At 45.7% G+C, this 18,164-nt stretch overlaps 5 protein-coding genes across 5 annotated transcripts; 3 read left to right on the plus strand and 2 right to left on the minus strand.

The window, feature by feature from the left end:
* Window positions 1-502: 502 nt before the first annotated feature.
* PG994_003080 (uncharacterized protein) lies at window positions 503-1,225 on the plus strand (the record flags this gene model as incomplete). The annotated part of the gene is made up of 3 exons (XM_066854489.1): window positions 503-817; window positions 942-1,048; window positions 1,138-1,225. 3 exons carry the CDS (start codon window positions 503-505, stop codon window positions 1,223-1,225), a joined length of 510 nt encoding a protein of 169 aa, XP_066720344.1.
* Window positions 1,226-1,466: 241 nt separating this feature from the next.
* PG994_003081 (uncharacterized protein) lies at window positions 1,467-2,558 on the minus strand (the record flags this gene model as incomplete). The annotated part of the gene is made up of 1 exon (XM_066854490.1): window positions 1,467-2,558. One exon carries the CDS (start codon window positions 2,556-2,558, stop codon window positions 1,467-1,469), a length of 1,092 nt encoding a protein of 363 aa, XP_066720345.1.
* Window positions 2,559-9,448: 6,890 nt separating this feature from the next.
* Window positions 9,449-10,201, plus strand: PG994_003082 (uncharacterized protein; the record flags this gene model as incomplete). The annotated part of the gene is made up of 1 exon (XM_066854491.1): window positions 9,449-10,201. One exon carries the CDS (start codon window positions 9,449-9,451, stop codon window positions 10,199-10,201), a length of 753 nt encoding a protein of 250 aa, XP_066720346.1.
* Window positions 10,202-11,418: 1,217 nt separating this feature from the next.
* On the plus strand, window positions 11,419-13,848 carry PG994_003083 (glycoside hydrolase family 92 protein; the record flags this gene model as incomplete). Its single annotated transcript, XM_066854492.1, has 1 exon — window positions 11,419-13,848. The coding sequence occupies one exon, from the start codon at window positions 11,419-11,421 to the stop codon at window positions 13,846-13,848; it is 2,430 nt and encodes an 809-aa protein (XP_066720347.1).
* Window positions 13,849-17,465: 3,617 nt separating this feature from the next.
* On the minus strand, window positions 17,466-18,152 carry PG994_003084 (uncharacterized protein; the record flags this gene model as incomplete). Its single annotated transcript, XM_066854493.1, has 2 exons — window positions 17,466-17,644; window positions 17,702-18,152. The coding sequence occupies 2 exons, from the start codon at window positions 18,150-18,152 to the stop codon at window positions 17,466-17,468; spliced, it is 630 nt and encodes a 209-aa protein (XP_066720348.1).
* Window positions 18,153-18,164: the final 12 nt, after the last annotated feature.

An 18,164-nucleotide genomic window follows, 5' to 3' on the forward strand; every position in this document is an offset into this window, starting at 1 on the left:
GGCAGTTGTAGCGCGAACGCGCTGATCACAATTCGAGCCTGCTTCTAGGTTCGCCGAGCCACGCTGGGTGGGACTCTAGCGGATATTCTGACCTGGCATCACCCCTGCTGCCCCGGATTGTCGGTCTCGGCCCACATGGAACTGGCCACGGTACCCCGTTGTCGCTTTCCCCCTTTGAGGACTGAAAGGCCACGGAACATGACTCGTGCCCCATGCAAAGACGAGACTTTTAATATATGAGAGTTTGCCTGCTCGTTAACACGTATCATTACCACTTGTTTGGGCACTCCTTTACTTTTACATTGGTTTGAGGCTGGGTGGCCGACCATCCACCTGGTGGAAACATGGGTTGCCCCTAAAGAGGTCATGAACGAATGATTGCCAGTCGTTTCTCGCGGGGCCGTACGGTCGTGTCTATGTACATATATAAGGCCATGATGATCTCTCCACAAGAGTAAAGATCAGCCTGCCCTCACCCACCTCTCGCACCATATCGCCCGCCATGCAGTACTCTACCACCTTCACCGTCGCCGCCGCCGTGGTGGCCTCCCTCGTGGCCCCGGCCGTCGCCATGTTCGACGCGAAGGCCTGCAACGGCATCGGCGCGTGCACCGCGCCGGCGGAGTGCAACTACAACCCCAGCGGCGAGCCCCAGAAGCCCGAGTGGGACTGCGGCTCGGCCGGCACCATCAACGGCCAGGTTGGGGCCAGTGCCGAGCTCAACTTCGAGTTGGGCCTGTCGACGGGCACCGTTGTCGCTTCCGCCGACTTCCCGCGCTGCAACCTGACTCAGCCCGGCAGCAATGCTACGCTCCTGGTATGTCTACCCTTAACAACGACCATATTCTCCACATGTACTCCTTGCGAGTTCCACTGGAAACGGTTTGGTCAGATGGAATTGGATGAATGATGTGACTAAACGTTACGAACCCCAACGTTAGAAAGCAACCTACCAGGACGTCACCGTCTATGGCTGGATCGAGTACAGCTGCACCGAGACGACGCCCATCACCAACGCGTGCTACAGCAGCACTCCCAATCCTTCCAAGTACGTGCATTTTCTTCCTCCCATTCAGTCCTCCTCGTATCTCCCCATGTGAAAGTTGCTATAAATGTGACTAACCTAACGTGTTCCAGGACGTACACCTGCCAGGTCCTCAAAAATGGCCAGGAATGCAAGAACATCGCCAACTCGGTTGTGGATCAGGCCTCGTGCCCGAAATAGGCCCCCCAAAACCCTATGTTGAAGCTTCAGGCTCTGCGGCGAAGGAATGGATGAGGTATTCGTGTCACCAGCCTTTCCATGCACAATTATGTGGCTTCTCACTTGGTGCATTCTCCGGGTGTAGGATTCAGACTTGAACCACCGTAGCCGACCGTTGCAATTTGCGAAGAAGTTCCTGTGTTCCTCTCCCAGATCTTTCCTCACCGTTTGTATGTGCCGATAGTCCTCTGAACAGGCTCTATCAGCAGCCCTCTGGTTCCGTAGCCCCACGATACATTATAGCCACGAGCAAGTCTTCTCCAGACTTCAGATCTGCGGTATCATGCGCCGCCTTGAGTTCATGCCCCATGCCATAACGAGTGATGAGGTCGTCTTCTGTATCCTCGTTCCAGGTCTGAATGATGAGTTCGGCTTCGAAATCGGCGTTCCAAACCGGGTTACTTGTGAAAGTAAACGATTTGCAAACGCAGCGGATCCGGATTTGCATGGAGGCGGTTCTTGCATCCCAACCGGTGCCCTTCTCTTTCCTGCCACCCGACCATCTACTGGGTTGTATTGGGGTATTGCTCAGTGATTCCGACGACCACGAAGGTATTTGATCGATACGGGTTTGCTCTCTTGGTCCTTTGGCCTCCCAGCAAAGTTGTGCTGTCAGGTCGGTTCTCCAGAGACCCTGTAGATACTGGTCACCAAACCTTGCCGCCAAAATCTGTGCCATGCCAGAAATGGCCACGAGCTTGTCCGACTTGAAGGTTAGTTTGCACCTCGAGTAGGTCTCGATGATACTGAACCAGGCATCTCCCAAATCCAGATGTGTCAACGGAGATAGGCCCGTCTTCAATGCCGAGGTGGCTCCAACGCTCCCCTCGATCGCTTTCCAAGACCCTTTTGGTGCAAGCTCCCAAGCGTGGAGCTGAGCGCAGTCCCAGATCATGTGCTTGTGGGCAAAGTGGATGATCCTGGGGGACAAAAGCCTCTCCTGCTGAACCCAAGCTCGTTTGTTCAAAGTCCCCTGTTGGACTTCATCCGTCCAGTACCCAGAAGGGATGGTCAAGTCTTCTGTCATGACAATCTCGATGCCACCAGTTTCTTCGCCTTTCATCTGGAAAACCGCAAAGCTTGTCTGTGGATCTTGGGACGTGAAGAGTCCAGAATGGCTGTTCTTGCCATGTGTTGCCGCTACGTTCAGAAGTGCGTGTTGGTATACTTTACCCATGGTTGCGGCCTCGGTCTGCCAATCCTCCTCGGAGTCCTGAATAATACACAACAAGTCTATCCATATGTAGCGGATACCGAGACTCCGGACGGTGGTGACGGCATGCTGAAAGGTCATTGGCAATGAGTTGTACTCTATCTCTCTTTGTAGTACCTCCAACTTATCCACTGTACACTTGAGGATGCTCGCACCGCCCCAGCAGTGGCTCAATGTCGCATAATGCGAGACTGGGGGTTCGAGATTGCAGGTAATGAGTTTGATATGTTGCTCCGTAACATCTACAAGTCGCTTAGGGTGCCATCCAGTGTTGTCGCCTTGTGACTTGCATTTCTCATGATTTTGTTGGCAATCGATCAAACTTTGCTTGAGGAATGATATGGACTCCTCGGAGCAAGGCTGTCAATGTACCAATCACACTAACCGACTGGCATCGGTTAATTGGTTAGTTATGACTAGCCGGTTAGTTAATAGTTAGTTAACTGGTTAATTAGTATATATTATTTAATAATAGTTTTATAATATTAAGTTATTTATTTTATCTTTTAATCCTAGTATCATAACTATATATTAATATATACTACCTCTTTATTTATTTTATTTATTATTTTTATTATAATTAATAAAAATATTAAGTTAATTTTATAAATAATATCGGCTTTATATTTAAATCGAAGCGTTAATTAAATCTTTACTATTATAATATTAAAAAACTAGCGGGCTATATTTAATAAATAACTAATTATAAAAAATAACGTCTTATATTTAATTAATATAGCTTATATAATAAGAAAATTTAATATTATAAAAAAAGCCGAGGGTATTTCGAACGTTACCGATATTAATATTTTATCGGATTTAATATATTCGAATCGAAAGGCTCGATCGGTTTATTTTAATATTGTATATATTTATTATAAAGCGCCTAGTTATTATTAATTAACGTTATTTATTAAAGTAAACTCGAAAGCTATTAATAATTTACACGCGTTATTCGTTTAAAGTTAACTATAATATAAAGTTTATTATATTTAAGCTTTTATATTAATTAATTTATATATTTTTATTAAATAAGCTTTCGTATGTACGTATAGGTTCCGGGTTTAATCGAGGTTTAATCGTTATATTCTATTATTTATATCTATCTTTAGTACGAGCTACGAGGGGTATCGTATGCCCCTCTTGATAAAATAAAAAGGGGTTCGTGCGCGCAGGTACGTAGCACCCCTTTTAAGGTAATATAGAAAACCTCAGTTCCTGCTATTCTAACACTGGCAGTCTTTGTTTTAATAATAGACTTGGGCAGCTCCCCTTTTTAAGACGAGTCTTCCCTCCGTAAGGGTCTCGTACGGATGGGTTGCGCTAATCCGGTATTCGGTGCCTGCCTGAGCCGTACAGGTGATGGCCAACGTGTATTATTTCCCCGTTACTAATCAGAAGTAATAATAGTAGTAGAAGTAGTAACAGTAGTAGGGGCGTTGTCGTATGTCGCGATACGTTATACCCCGTTAGGGAAGAAGATATCTCTTTTTTTCTCTTCTTTTCTTACTCGCCGTGCGAGTCTAGTCTCTTGACGTACGCTTCTACGCGTACGGTTAACCTGTTAGTTAATACTAGCTGTTCGAGGGCTTTATTTAAAGATTTCTTAGTGAAGGCGTCTATAGGGTTATCTCGGCCGTCGACCTAGCAGATCTCCGAGATCTCCTTTTTTTTATACGATTCTCGGAGCGATATAATATCGATTATTAGTTTTTTCTCGTTCGTCGTTCTTAGTTTAACTAAGTATTTATAAAGTGAATATTTTCGTTAATAAGCCGGTAATAAAACGCGGCGTTCGTTAAGTAGTTAATGCTTTATTATACGTTTTCCGGATCGAGATAGTTGTATTCTTTTTTATCGTTTTCTAGCTCTTTTTTTTCTTTTCTTAGTTTTAAACGAAATCCTTATATTTTTTTTAAGTAAGGAGATCCTATTTAATATTATTACACGTTTAGAAGTATTAGGTTATTATACGAGTTCGTTTTTCGGCTGGGTAGTTTATTGATTAATAGCTTTACTTGTAGTAAATTCGATAAGTTCTTCGTTCGAACTGCCGGTTCTTATACGATAGCCTTAATTAAAAGGTGTTAACGGGTCGTTAGTTACTTTTTTATTTTAATAGTCGGCTATTATACGGTAATTTATTACCGTAAATTAGTCGGTTTTTTTTATACGGTTATTTATAAACCGTTTATTAATTAAATATATATCCGTAGCCGGGTTTTAATATAGTTTTTTTATTAAGTATCGTTTCGAAATCTTTTAATTTATTATTATATTTAATAATACGCGAAGGTTGAAGAATAACGTTTTATATATTAGTTTTTAATAGATAAGGGTTATTAAACGTTCCGGAACTTCTCGATAAGCTTTAACGACGGAGGTATAAAAAGCGATCTCTTTTTTAAATCCTTTTCGAGGGCTCGTTATACGAGCTAGAGCTTATTTAATAAGATTTTTAAAACTTTAATAAGTTGTTTTTCGGCGTTTTTACTTTTTATTTATATAAAAGAAGTTATTATCTAATCCGTGAAATATTATACGTAATTTATTATTATATTAAAGTACGAGTTTATAAGGTGGTATATCTCGTTTTATTTTTTTTAAGTCCGATATAATTAAGATAGAATGCTTTTATACGGCCGGAAAGAATATTCGAGAAGATTATATAATACTGGTCCTTTAATATATCTAGCCGTCGGTATATTTTAATAAATATTTATACTTTATTATAAAAGATATTATACGGTTTACCGGTATAGTTTTTTTTTTTCTTTTATACCTTTAAAAAAGTAACGACCTTATTTTAATCGATTTTACCGTTATAAATAGCTCGGTTTAAAAAGATATCGTATTTTATAACGTACGCTAGACTAGATAATCGTACGGTCTAGTCCGGCGGTACCGGAGTTAAAAAAAAAAAAGGGACGATATCTTATAACGTTTAAATACTTAAGAATCCAGGGTTAAACGTCGGGCTTAAAGTATCCCGTAATATCGCGAACGATTACTTTATACGGAGACCGGGTATTTCTCGCTTAGGCGGCGGTTATCTAATTGTTTATTTTAGGGAAGAGTATAAAACATCTTCTTTTCGGGTTTCCGAAGTCGGTTCTACCGGTCGGTCCTATTAGTATACGAGAGCGGCCGGTGGTATTAATCGTGCAAGCTTGCTTTTAAAAGATCCGCTTATCGGTATATTAATTCTATTTCTTTCGAAGTAATAATAAAGCTTTTTTTAAAATATACGGTTAATTTAACCGAATTAGTATTTAGTTTATCCTTTAAACTTTATATTAAACGCTTTTTAAAGGAACATTCTTTTTATTTTTAGTATATAGTATTTTAAAAAGTATCGTGCGAGGTACGTCGTAAGTAATTCGGGTGTTATCTTTTTAAAAAGTATTTCTAAAAGTTCGAGTTTTTAGAAAGCAAGGTTAACGTTTTTTTTTTAAATTATTAAAAAGATATCGGTATTTTAAAAAACTTCTTTATACGTAAATAGTTCGGGGTCTAAAGTTATCGGTTTATCTAGGTTCAGTACGTCCGGGCTCGGTCCCGATTCGCCGACCGTAATTAATTCTATTTTTAATAGGGGTTGTCGTCTTATAAATCGTACGATAAAGTTATCTAAGTATATAGTTAAATATAGCTTAACTAGTCTCGCGTATAATTCGGAACCTAGTCTCTTCTTTATAATATATACTCGGGAAAAGGGGTTCCTCCTCGTACGGTTAATTTAGTTCTGCTCTTTCTCCGAATTTTTAACGGGCGGAAATTCTCGGAGCTCTTTAATACGGTCGTCCTTACGTCAGTAAGGGCGTAAAACCGTCTCTTTACTCTTATTAATTTATAATCGCTACGGGTAACCATTAATTAATATTAAATAAGCTTTCGTATATATATATAAATTTTAGGTTTAATTAAGGTTTAATCGTTATATTTTATTATTTATATTTATCTTTAATACGAGCTACGAGGGGTATCGTATGCCCCTCTTAATGAAATAGAAAGGGTTTCGTGCGCGCAGGTACGTAGCACCTCTTTTTAAGGTAATATAGAAAGCCGTAGTTCCTGCTATTCTAATAATTTTATATAATTCTTTTCTTATTATAAATTTATTACTAACTCTCGCGTTATATTCTTTCGATTAATACCTATTATTAAGCTAGATAAAAAATATAAGCGACGTAATATATAAACGTATTAATTAAATTTTAATAATACGCGTTAAACTTTACTTATATAATATTAATACCGATTTAGTATTCTATCGAATTAAATTAATTGATAACGTTAGTATTAAAAGACTTTAATTTTAATAAAATAAATTCGAATTTATTAAAATAATTATATATATTATTATAAGATCTTTTAAAGCCGTATAATCGTTACCGGATTTAACTATTATTTTTAAATTACGGTAATTTTATTTTAAACCTATTAATTAATATCGGTTAACTAATAGTTTTTTATGAAAAAAATAAGTCGTTAAGTTAAAAGCTTAATTTTAATACTTTTAACTTTATTAATATATAACGGGGGTATATTTAAAGTTGAGACGTAGTTTAATAATAAGTTTAATCATAAAATAAGTTTTTAATTAATATATTTAATTATTTTTAACGAGTTAAAAAAGATTTTTATTTCGATTTACCGGGTTATTAAAATTAACGTATTTATTTTTTTAATATACGAGGAATATCTCGTTAAGCCGGTCGCTTTAATTAATAACGATAACGAGGATTCGTAGCTTATTAACCGGTCCTTCTTTTTATTATTATTTATAATAGCTAATAGTTATCTCTTACTCTTTCTTTAACTATATAATTATATTATTATTATTATTTAATAAAAGATTTAATAACGATCTAATAGCTAAGTTTAAAATATAACCGAAGCAGCGACCGCGTCGATAATTTTTATTAAAACTAAGCTAAAAACCGATATAATTTATCGCGATACTTATATTACCGGCGTTATTAAATATAAAATACTCGATTTTATTATAAATATTATACGCGTTAATGATTTTAATTATAAACTTATTAATATTCTTATTAAAGAATAAACGGTAACTTATAAAAGCTTAAAAATAATTTTTTAAAGTTAATTAATTAATACGTTATAAAAAAAGTATATAAAACTATATATATTTATTTCATTAATAACACGATATTTATTAAAAATAAAGTAAACTTATTTAAACGCGTCGTATAATACTTATATAATAATTTATTAATAACGTTTAAATTCGAAAATAACGCGTACTCGTATAATACTTTAATTTATTAAAATTTAATATAATTCGATTTAAAAGTTTAAGTATATATAAATAGCGTAGAATTCTTTAAGTTCGATTTATTTAAAAACATATAGAGTTATTAATAATTTATTAAATTAATAGCCGTTAAAAATATTATTTATTAAAAAGTCTAATTAATTTATAAATTACTGTATTTCTTATAAAGGTTTTATTAATTTAGTTTTATATAAACGATTAAATTTTAATAGTAATTATTAATATTAATATTATATGTAATCTTTTTTTCGACTTTTTCATTAATAAACGCGGTAATATAATCTTTTTTTTAAAAAAATAACTTATTATATTTTATAAGCTTTAATTAATAACGGCTTTAAATTACAGAGTTCGATTAATAATATAAATCTTATAGATTTAATATTTTTTATTACTAAATTAAAAGTCGAATTTAAACTTCTAGACCTAGGCTTCGCGCGGCTTAATCGTGATCGTCGAGATTTAGCCAGGGTATTTATCTAGGAAGGCTTACGTTTACGATTCGATAGCGGTTAAAGGTTTAATTTAATCGGCTTAATAATAGCGAGGTATAGTATTAATATTAATAATAAGAATTATAGTATTATATTTTAATAAAGGGTAGCTTTTAATTTAACTTATTAATTAATATAAAATAATAATATTAAAATTTATTACGATATATAACTAAATTTAAAAAAGCCTCATATTAACCTAATATAACTAAACCACCAGGTGGCTCACCAAGGTAATCTCTTTATTAATTAGTGTGATACATTAAAAGGCTCTTGGTTGGTGGCTTACCAAGGCTGTATGGTTGGTTGGTTGCCAATCATGGTGGTTTCGGTTGGTGCATTGACAGCCTTGCCTCGGAGCCTGTACTCCGGCTTGATAGTGGAAGAAAGCCTGCAGATATTAATCACAATATCAGCTATAGCACAAGTTAGCAGGGCGTGATTCAGTGCTTTTGGATGGGTAGGTGTTGAACATGAGATTCGCGACTGATCCATGATCTCCTCCAGGAGGTCCGGCGTTGAGAACCCAATCCAGCATCTCGGGACCATCCCTCATCCCGAAAATAACGAGGGCGGCTATACTTGCATCATCATCTGGCGACCATCTTTGTCTTGTCCTGAAGAGCAAGCTGCAGAGAAAACAAGCTTTGTGGTTCTGCTTTATATGTTTCAAAGAGAGTTGAATGTCTTGGTCGGACCATTCGTCATAGACTATGCCTGTCACTTGTGGGTTTTCAGGACGAAAGCGCCCGAAGATTGATTGGCAGGCTCCGCAAAGCATCTCTGGAAGAAAGACTTCTGGTAAACTCTGCTATCTCTTTGATTGATCGATTGCTGGTATACAAGTCGAACTCGACAAACTCCGCTTCGTTGAAGCATGTCAGCCCAAGTAGTAAGTATGTAGAGATGTAGAAGCGGTCCGGGATAGCAGAACTCATGCGGTGTAACGTACGCATGAGCGAGCTGACACAGGGACCCCCTAGCAGGTATCATTACTGCTGACTAACCCATGGATTCTAGCTGAGATTTAGGCAACATTGTATGCAACCCCTTACCTGAACTAACGTCTTGGTTCTTTCCAACGTCAACTCGGAAGGCAAACAAGCAGAAGAACCCAATCCCAGAGCCAGTCAACCGCTCCTATTCGCCTATGACCCATAGTGTGCAACTTCCCGATGACGTGTTCTAGCCTTGATTACCCCCTTAAGATCATTGGTCTGATTTTCGACCTGCTGTCGAGTGCCGAGCTCCAAGCGCTCTGTCGTGTCAGCAGGCGCCTACGCCCAATCGCAGAACCCTGTCTCTACTCCGCGCTTCGATGGACGTGGCGGTTCACCTGGCCGGACGCTCCGCCTTGCCCGTATCCGGTGAGCACCCGCGTGCCCCCCTTGGTACCTCTTCTCCGCGCCATCTCGTGCCGTCCCGAGCTCGCCGCCTGCGTGAAGACGATCGACCTGGGCTGCAGTGGGTTCAACAACCTCGCCGCGTACACCCGCTACAAGGACACCCCGGCGCTTCCCGTGTTCGCAGAAGGAGCAGATCTGTGCGAACTTGTCGCTGTGGTAGAACGTTTCGACGTCCCATATGCCGGCCGTTGGGTCCAGGAGTTGCGAGGGGGGAGAAAGGCCGCCTTCGTGGCACTCCTACTCGCCCTGACCCCGAACTTGCAACATCTTCGTATCGACGAGGAGTACGTACAGGGCAAGGATATCGACATGATCTTAGCTAAAGTCTGCCTGGGCCCGACTGTGCTCGGAAAGAGCCACTCGGACTCAGACGCGCGACTTTTACGCAACTGCGACAAGTTGGACTTGCTATCCCTCCTTTACTTACCAGCAGCTGAAAGCCTGTCGCTTCCCAATGACCCGGTGGAATCCTCCTCGTGGCAGTTGCACGCCAGGCTAGGCCCAATGACATCTTGTCTCTGAATCTTACCATGCGTAACGAAGACTATGCCAGGATGGTGGGTACGAAATAGGGGGGAGGCTGTGGGGGACGACCAACACCCGAGGGGGCAGGTTAGATATCGAGATTGATGCTTTGTCTTTCAACAAACAGGTGGCCGATTGGTGTGGTGGGTGCGGGCGCTTCTCTCGGTGGGCGATTTGGCTTCGATAACCTATTACAAGAGGCTCTGAGTCCAAATCTAACCCGTACAAAACAAAAGACTTAGCGATAGCATGTTAACCACTAATGCCACGACACACCTGTTTTTCCTTAATTTTTTTTCTTTTTTCTCTCACGCTGTCTCTCCCTCTTTCTTGCTAGCATGGTAACTATTATCCACAACGAAGAATCTGCAGATGTTCCGATGGCTATGGCCAGGAAGGCCGGTTTCTGTGTACTAAGTGAACCAGCGACACCTGCCAGGACATTCATGCAACATTTTCGTGAGGGGTTCGAGTGCACCCTGTGGAACTCCACGTAGGATGACCGTGTAATCGGCCTAGTGGCTGGCATACGTAACCGTAGCTTGGGTGAGGGGATTCGAGCAGCTTTGGTGTTTCTGGGTGATTCTCCCACTTGCCCATTCAAGAGCTTCAATCCCCGAGACCCTGGCCTAGCGGACGTGGTTGCGAATGAGGCTCGACGTTTCCCATAGCATTCCGCCCTTGTACCGTTCGTAGACCTCCGGCGATAAATTACTGCAAGCACATAATTGTTACCTGTTGGGTTTGGTTGGCCTGTTACGCGAATAACACACTACTAGAGACGAACCATTACTATTGCCCCTTTTTGAGGCATCATTAGTAAATTAGCTCAGTAATTCCAGATAAGGTTTCCCCTAGGCCTATGCAGTAATGTGGTAAGAAGTATACTCCAATCCACTGGTTCCTGTCCGCTTTAGCTCCAAGGTGCGATGTAACCTCGCCTGTGTAAGACAAGACGCCCTCATCAACCCCGCAACTGGGAACATGCATATGCAGAGCGAGTCGGGGACGATCCGTGGTGGTCTAGTCTCAAGGCTACCGATTCATTTGCCGGACCTGCCGCCGCCACGCTTCTTTTTTCAAATGCCCCTCTCTCCATTCCATTCGTCAGCTGCATCGCTGCTCGACGAACCTCTTCGACACCCACTTGACCAGATTTATTACGAATGACGATGTACAATGCCCGGAGAAGCGCGGCAGTGGTGACGATAGTGATGTCGGGATTGACCGCCCCTACCTTGGGTGGCGTCGGGCCTGGACCCTTGACCCAATACGTCAACGTCTTCACGGGCACGGCGCAGAACGACAACCCGGGCAACGTCTTCGCGGGCGCCGCGGTGCCGTTCGGGATGGCGAAAGTGACCCTCCAGGTCGCGGGCTACTCGCCGGCGGGGTACGTCTCCGAGTCGACCGAGCTGGCGCGGGGCGTGTCCCCGCTGCACGACTCCGGCACCGGCAGCTCCGAGGGCAGCTTCGGCAACTTCTGCATCATGCCCGTCGTATGCGGCGATGATTTCGCCGAGTGCCCGACGCTCGAGGAGCCGCGGTCCTTGCGCCGCGTCGGTGATGGCAATAACGATACGGGGTTCCCGGGCTACTTCAGCACGACGTTCGTCAACGGGGTGCAGATTGAGCTGGCGTCGACTCAGGCCGCTTCGCTGGAGCGGTACAACTTCCCAGCGGGGACGGAGCCAACGCTGGTCCTGGACTGGACGGACGATTCGCCGCATTCCTTTCTCTACGGCCAGATGCACGCGGACTGGTCAGCGCAACGGATCGTAATGAACGGCACCTTCCGCAGCAGCTTCGGGCCGAGTCAGTTCAGCTATCCGGCGTTTCAATGTGTGGACTTATCCCTTGCTGGCTCTATAAAGGACCGAGCTTTCTTCGGAGGCAACGTGAACGGCATGGACGCGCGCCGCGACGACCTGGACTCCTGGGACTTACCACCCGTAGCCGAGCGTCTGCGGAGACCCGACTTCATCCAACCGCTTCAAGCCGGCGCCATCGTGCGCTTCCCGCCGCAGTCCAGTGGAGGAGACAGATCGATTCTAGTGCGCCGTGGTGTCTCTTTTACCTCAGCCCAGCGCGCATGCGAGAACATGGAACGCGAGATCCCCGAGCCGGACTTTGACAAGATTGTCACGGACAGCAACTCGCAGTGGGAAGAGAAATTAGGCCGCATCGTGCTCTCCGACGAGACATCGGACTACATCCGGCGCCTGTTCTACACGTCCTTCTACCGCACCTTCCTGTCTCCTAATAACGCCACCGGCAACGCGCCGCCCCCCTATACCGACTCCGAGCACCCCTACTTCGACGGCCTGTACTGCAGCTGGGACACGTACCGCACCCTCTTCCCGCTCCTGGCCCTGACCTCGCCGCGCGAGATGGCAGAGATCGTCGACACGTACGTCGACGGGTGGCGGCGCGAGGGCTGGCTGCCCGAGTGCCGGGCTAACAATGTGCTCGGCTGGACCCAGGGCGGCAACAACGCAGTGCCCATCGTGGCCGACTTCCTCATCAAGTACGCGGGCCACGCCGCGGCGCTGGGCATCGACCTGGACGAGTTCTGGGCCGCGCTGGAGCACGACGTCGAGGCGATGCCCTCTAATTGGGACTACGCCGGCCGCCGCCAGGAGTCCTACCAGAAGCTGGGGTATATGGCCTACAACTACCTCGAGAGCGGAAGCAACGGCCAGCGGACGCGGGAGGCAAGCCGGGGTCTCGAGTACGCCTTCGGCGACTTCGCAGCCGGCATGGCGGCCCGGACCCTGGGCAAGCCGGATGCGTCCGATGCGCTCCTACGGCGCAGCCTGTCGTACCGCAACAACTTCGACCCGGACCTAGAGTCAGACGGCTTCAAGAGCTTCGTTGCGCGGCGGTTCCCCAACGGCACCTTCGTCCCCGGCGCCAACCCCGTGGACTGCAGCCCGCTCGACACCAACAGCTCGCACGAGTGCAGCACGCAGTCGACCAACAGGTTCGGCATCTACGAGAGCTCGAGCTGGGAGTACAGCCTCTACGCACCGCACGACGTGGCGGGTATGATCTCCGTGCTAGGGGCCAACGACACTGCCAACAAGAATGACACGTTCGCCAAAAGGCTGCACCACTTCTTCGACGCGGGCTACTACCTCCCCGGCAACGAGCCAAGCTTCCAGACGCCCACCCTCTTCCACCACATCGGCCGCCCCGCCGACTCGGTGCGCCAAGTCCGGCGCATCGTGCACGACCACTTCAGCCTCGACCGCGGCGGCCTCCCGGGCAACGACGACAACGCCGCCATGGCCAGCCTGCTGGTCTGGCACCTGCTGGGGCTCTACCCCGTGCCCGCGTCGGGCGAGCTGCTGATCCTGTCGCCCTTCGTGCCCGGGTACGCGATCCGCAACGAGCTGCTGGGCGACGTGGCGGTCCGGGTCACGGGGTTTGATCCGCGGACCCTCGAGACGCGCGAGGTGCCGCCGGGCGGCCGCGCTTTCGTCGAAAGCCTCAAGTTGGACGGCGTCGCCGTGGGTCGGTGCCGCGTCGATTTCGCGCAGCTGTTCGCCGCGCGCGACGTCGAGTTCGTCATGACGGATGTGGAGAGGCTGGGCTGCGACGGGCAGGAGCCGAGCAGTGTGAGCACCGGAGGCTTCGTCTAGAGAGTATTGTATTTGCCCCCTTTTTCTCTCTTCCTCTTGTCATTGGTAAGTAGCTAGATCGTTCACGCCGGCCTGGTGGGCTGGGGGTTCCGTAAGCATGTAATCAAGAACGAGTTATCATCTTTGATTTCACCCGCGGAGGGAGGGTACCAGTCGCCCTTATATAGACACTCCAAGGCATCACGATAACATCGGTTCTCGTGATACGACATAATCGTGTATACTAGTTTCCAGCCGAATTTGGAGCTTTCTACATCCTACCCTTCTGAATTGTTCGCTCTTCTCTCTGCTTCCCGATATAGTAACGCACGATCCGGAGGCAAGTGTCCCTTAGCTTATCCCACATGCAACCCGGTGCTTTTGCCGCGCTAATACTCAAGAAATGGCGAGGGCTTCCTCGAGATCGATGACACTTTAGTGGCGAAACATTCGTGTAATGTTTACATTGTGGCGTTCTTTCGCCGGTGCACCGTTCCTTGAGCACTCAAAATCATATCACTCTAACACTTCATGTTGTAATGCACTGCAGCTGGTGCTTTCTTGCCCGTGGATCCGAGGCATAGTCCCTAGTATTGGCGCGTTGCGCTGGAGGCATCGCAGATGAAATGAAACAACTCCTTTCTTCCCTACCCTGTCCAATACTACGTATGATAGCGTAGGGAAGCAAGATGCAAGAGAAAGGCAGGGCTGTCTAAACTTTCTATCAAACGCTCAGTTTCACGGTATGGACTATCTGCTTTCAAGGAGAATGTCTCACCCATTCGGCTGAATAGTTATCACAGTGGCTAGCAGGAGAGGCAAGCGCCTATCGCTAGCGTAGCTCTTGAATAGGAGTTATGTTATTGAGAGATATGAGTCCTCAGCCGGGCAATACGGGCAGTTGCTAGAGCATCGGCAATAATTTACCTAAAATATAACCCCCAAGCACCAATAATATTATTTTCTCCCTTTGACTAAAGTAGTGATGATTTTTGTTGTTGTTCACCTTCGCTATAGTATGCAGTGCAGAAGCCTCACTTTCACGTCATTTCCTCTAGTTTGAGTTCAAGTCACTTGGTGCGTCTATTTCCAACTTCGAGTGCCACGGTGAAACCCACCATCCGGTTTGCGAAGTGCTGAAGAAATAAAACTTGTCATTCAGATTGGTGTAGTGATAAAACGTGCACGGCGACATGAACTCACTACCCTACCTTCCTGCCTGCTCGTATTTCTCGGTGTGGCGAGTGAGGATAAGAAATTTGGGGCTCAACTAGTATCAGCATACGTCGGTGAGGATCAAGCCACCATATTATGAATGGAACAGTCGATAGAGCCCAGTCATATAATCCCGCTATGTACCCTGTATGAATTCAGGTACATCCCACTTTGGGGGATTCAAGCAGGCTTTCAAAATGTCGCCTAGTCAGTATTCCCTCTTCTCCGGGAATAAGTGATCCCTGTAGATCTAAGTATTAATCGGAAGGCGCCGCAGAATAGGGATATGAAATGAACAGATCAGTAAAAATATCAGAGGCGCCGCCACCAAAGGGCAAACCACGCGAGGGATAGCCGCGCCACATCAGGCCATGCCAACCAGCAGATTGTCCCTTCACCGTCTCAGCCTGCCTGCCGGGCGCAAAGCATCTCCGGGGACACAGGCCCGCGAGTGGGGGCCATATTCTCTGCAAGATCTCCTTGAACTGTACCCCCACACGCCCTCTTTCCTGGTAGGCACAGGAGACGTAAGTCGGTAGTATCTCCGGCCAATGAGGGTGGATTTTGCCATCTCCAATTGCATACCGCCTTTTCGGGGTCGGCGCCGCCACCTAAAGTAGAGCGTCCTGCGAAAGCTGGGGTCAGAACCCTGATTGTGTTACATCGGTAGATCTTCAACAGCTGCATTAAGTCGTATCATACGACGGTGAGATGTGACAGAAGACTCGGCTCCAGCCCAAGGTGGGTATCCGGCGGACCAGGAAATCGGTCATTGGCTGGACGGGGCTGCGGCCGTCGTTCGGGCCCCCTCCTCGCCTGGTCACCTTAACCTTATATCCTCCTGTATTCGAGGAGAAATATAACACTGTTATTGCTTCTCTTATATGGGCTAGATGTGACTTGTCTCTTTTTTTCGGGGAAGTCTCGTAGACAGCTCAGTTTTCCCTTGTGTAATCAAGGTAGTGCTTTTCTTCTCATTCTTTTTTTCCTAGATACAGTTTCCTGCCGTCAGAGCCTACTATACAATTGGCTGCTTTCTGTCCAGAATCTTCTTTGCCGGGGTATTCCCCACAGGTCAACCAAGCCGTGGAGGAAGGGACGGACCGCAGCGCCCCAATGCCATGCCATGTATGTGACTAGCTGCCGACGTTGCAATGAGAGCTGTCAGAAACGGAAGGTCCGAAGGGAAGAAAAAGATACGTTACGGGACTAATGCAGAGAAAAGTCGGGGCAAACAGCGGCTTAGGAAATGCACCATTGGCGCACGCCCCCTTTTGAATGAGGGCCTTGTTTATGATCATGAGTTGTCTGCAGGGAAAGCAGTCTGGTCTCCACACCCGTTCGCTTCCCGTCGCGTCCCTTAGAAAAGATTTGCTTTTTCCTTTTTTGCCTTCTGAACTCTCGACCCTAGTTTGATTGACAGGTCATGTACAAATGTGATCAGTAATAGCACCGGGAGACTGCCTCCGCCACCGATCGTATCATCGAGTCCAACTGTTTACTGGTATCGTCCGCGGGAGGCTTAGAGTGCTACTAACGTGCGGGAGATGGCCTCATGGCCACCCGGGCAACTGCAGCGTGGGCTGGCGGGTTCGTCTTATCTCCAGAATGCCGCAGAAGAGTCGGGCCCGGCAAGTTGACAGGCGCCCGAGGCGTCCTCCATGCACGAGAGCTCTCGAAAGCGCCAGGGTTCATGGGAGGAAAGGGTGTCCCTAGCAGATAGAGCCTGCCTGCGTAGGTACCTAATGCAAATGTCTGACAGCCTGCCGCACCTCCCAGCCAACCGCTTTTCTTCACCGGTCTCGAGAGGCTGCATCGAAAGCAGTAACATTTGGGCTGCCCGACAGGTTAGAAGTGGAGTGGCGGGCGGAAAGCAAATAATGTCTTAACTCACAACAGAGCCTGACGCAAATGGTGATCCACGGTTCATTTGCTGCTTGGCCTGAGAGATCTTGCATCAAATAGCGCTAAACTTGACTAGCATATTCCCACGCATCCAGCTTGGCCCAGTGACGCACTCTCACAAGCTCCAACATCGTGGTTGGTGAGGATAAGCATTCCATTGCCATGCACATGAACGGAACGGGGCGCTCTTGCAGACTTAGCACTCCCACAAGCGAGACACCACGTAATAATATCCCCAGACTCATCCAACGGGGACCCTGGCACTACTACATGCACAGTACTTCCAAGTCTAAAATACGTGAAATCCGATTTGGCAGTCTCTCGTGACGTCTTTTTGTCTGGCCTGAGACGTATGTAATAATGCAGCCTAAGTGTAGCATTGGTTGTACAATATTCATTTCATAAATACAATTCATCGTTATATGCGACTTGTAACTGGTATGGACATAAGGAAAAATATGCATGCATTGACAACGCTTAGCGTGATCAGCCCTGTCGAGATTGGCCATCTCATGGTCTCACGCGTCCCAACGCTGCCATTGCCTTTGGGCTTGCCAGTGCGCCTGGAACATCTGTGAAGTAAAATGCATATCACGTTCCCAGATAAATGGTCGGTCCGCCTCAGTTCGAACCTTCTTTTTCTTCCAGGTGTAGCGAGAGGTGATCTGACTGGTTGGCTTTTCCGTCTCCGATTCAACTACGCATGTGGATTAGACTGTGGCACGACATGCGAGAATGGGTGCTTTTGTCTTACTACCTCCTTCCGATGCTATGGATAGCGCTATCATGAGCCTTCGTACGTCGTCGCTTACGCATTGTAGCTTGATTTTGGCTTTGGGCGGGTTGTTGCGAATGGAGGTCCAGTCCTCAACATCTGGGCACAAGTTTCGTTTGAAGTAAGTCCATAAGCTGAGTATGATGTTGGCCCCTTCGTGGAGATCCTCCATGCTCTCCTCCATATCATATCTTGCCTGGAGTCGCATGTCAGCTGATATGCAAGCGTCAAGTGAGGTACCAAAATCGTACCTTGATTTGGTTTTCCTCGACCACCGAAAGCGATCCTTCGAGGTCGCTGATATCTCATGCAGCAAAATAAAAATGGCAAAGTAGACAGTCTCGAAACTGGTTGGATCTTTTTTCTGCATCAACGCCCAAAGAGTCTTGAGGATCTTATCCCTCTTCCTCCTCAGCAGTGCGTCGTACATTATTGAGTCAAA

The sequence above is a fragment of the Apiospora phragmitis genome, assembly GCF_038363925.1.
Source record: "Apiospora phragmitis strain CBS 135458 chromosome Unknown utg000003l:1.0-2676785.0:1.0-2680665.0, whole genome shotgun sequence".
NCBI lineage: Eukaryota > Fungi > Ascomycota > Sordariomycetes > Amphisphaeriales > Apiosporaceae > Apiospora > Apiospora phragmitis.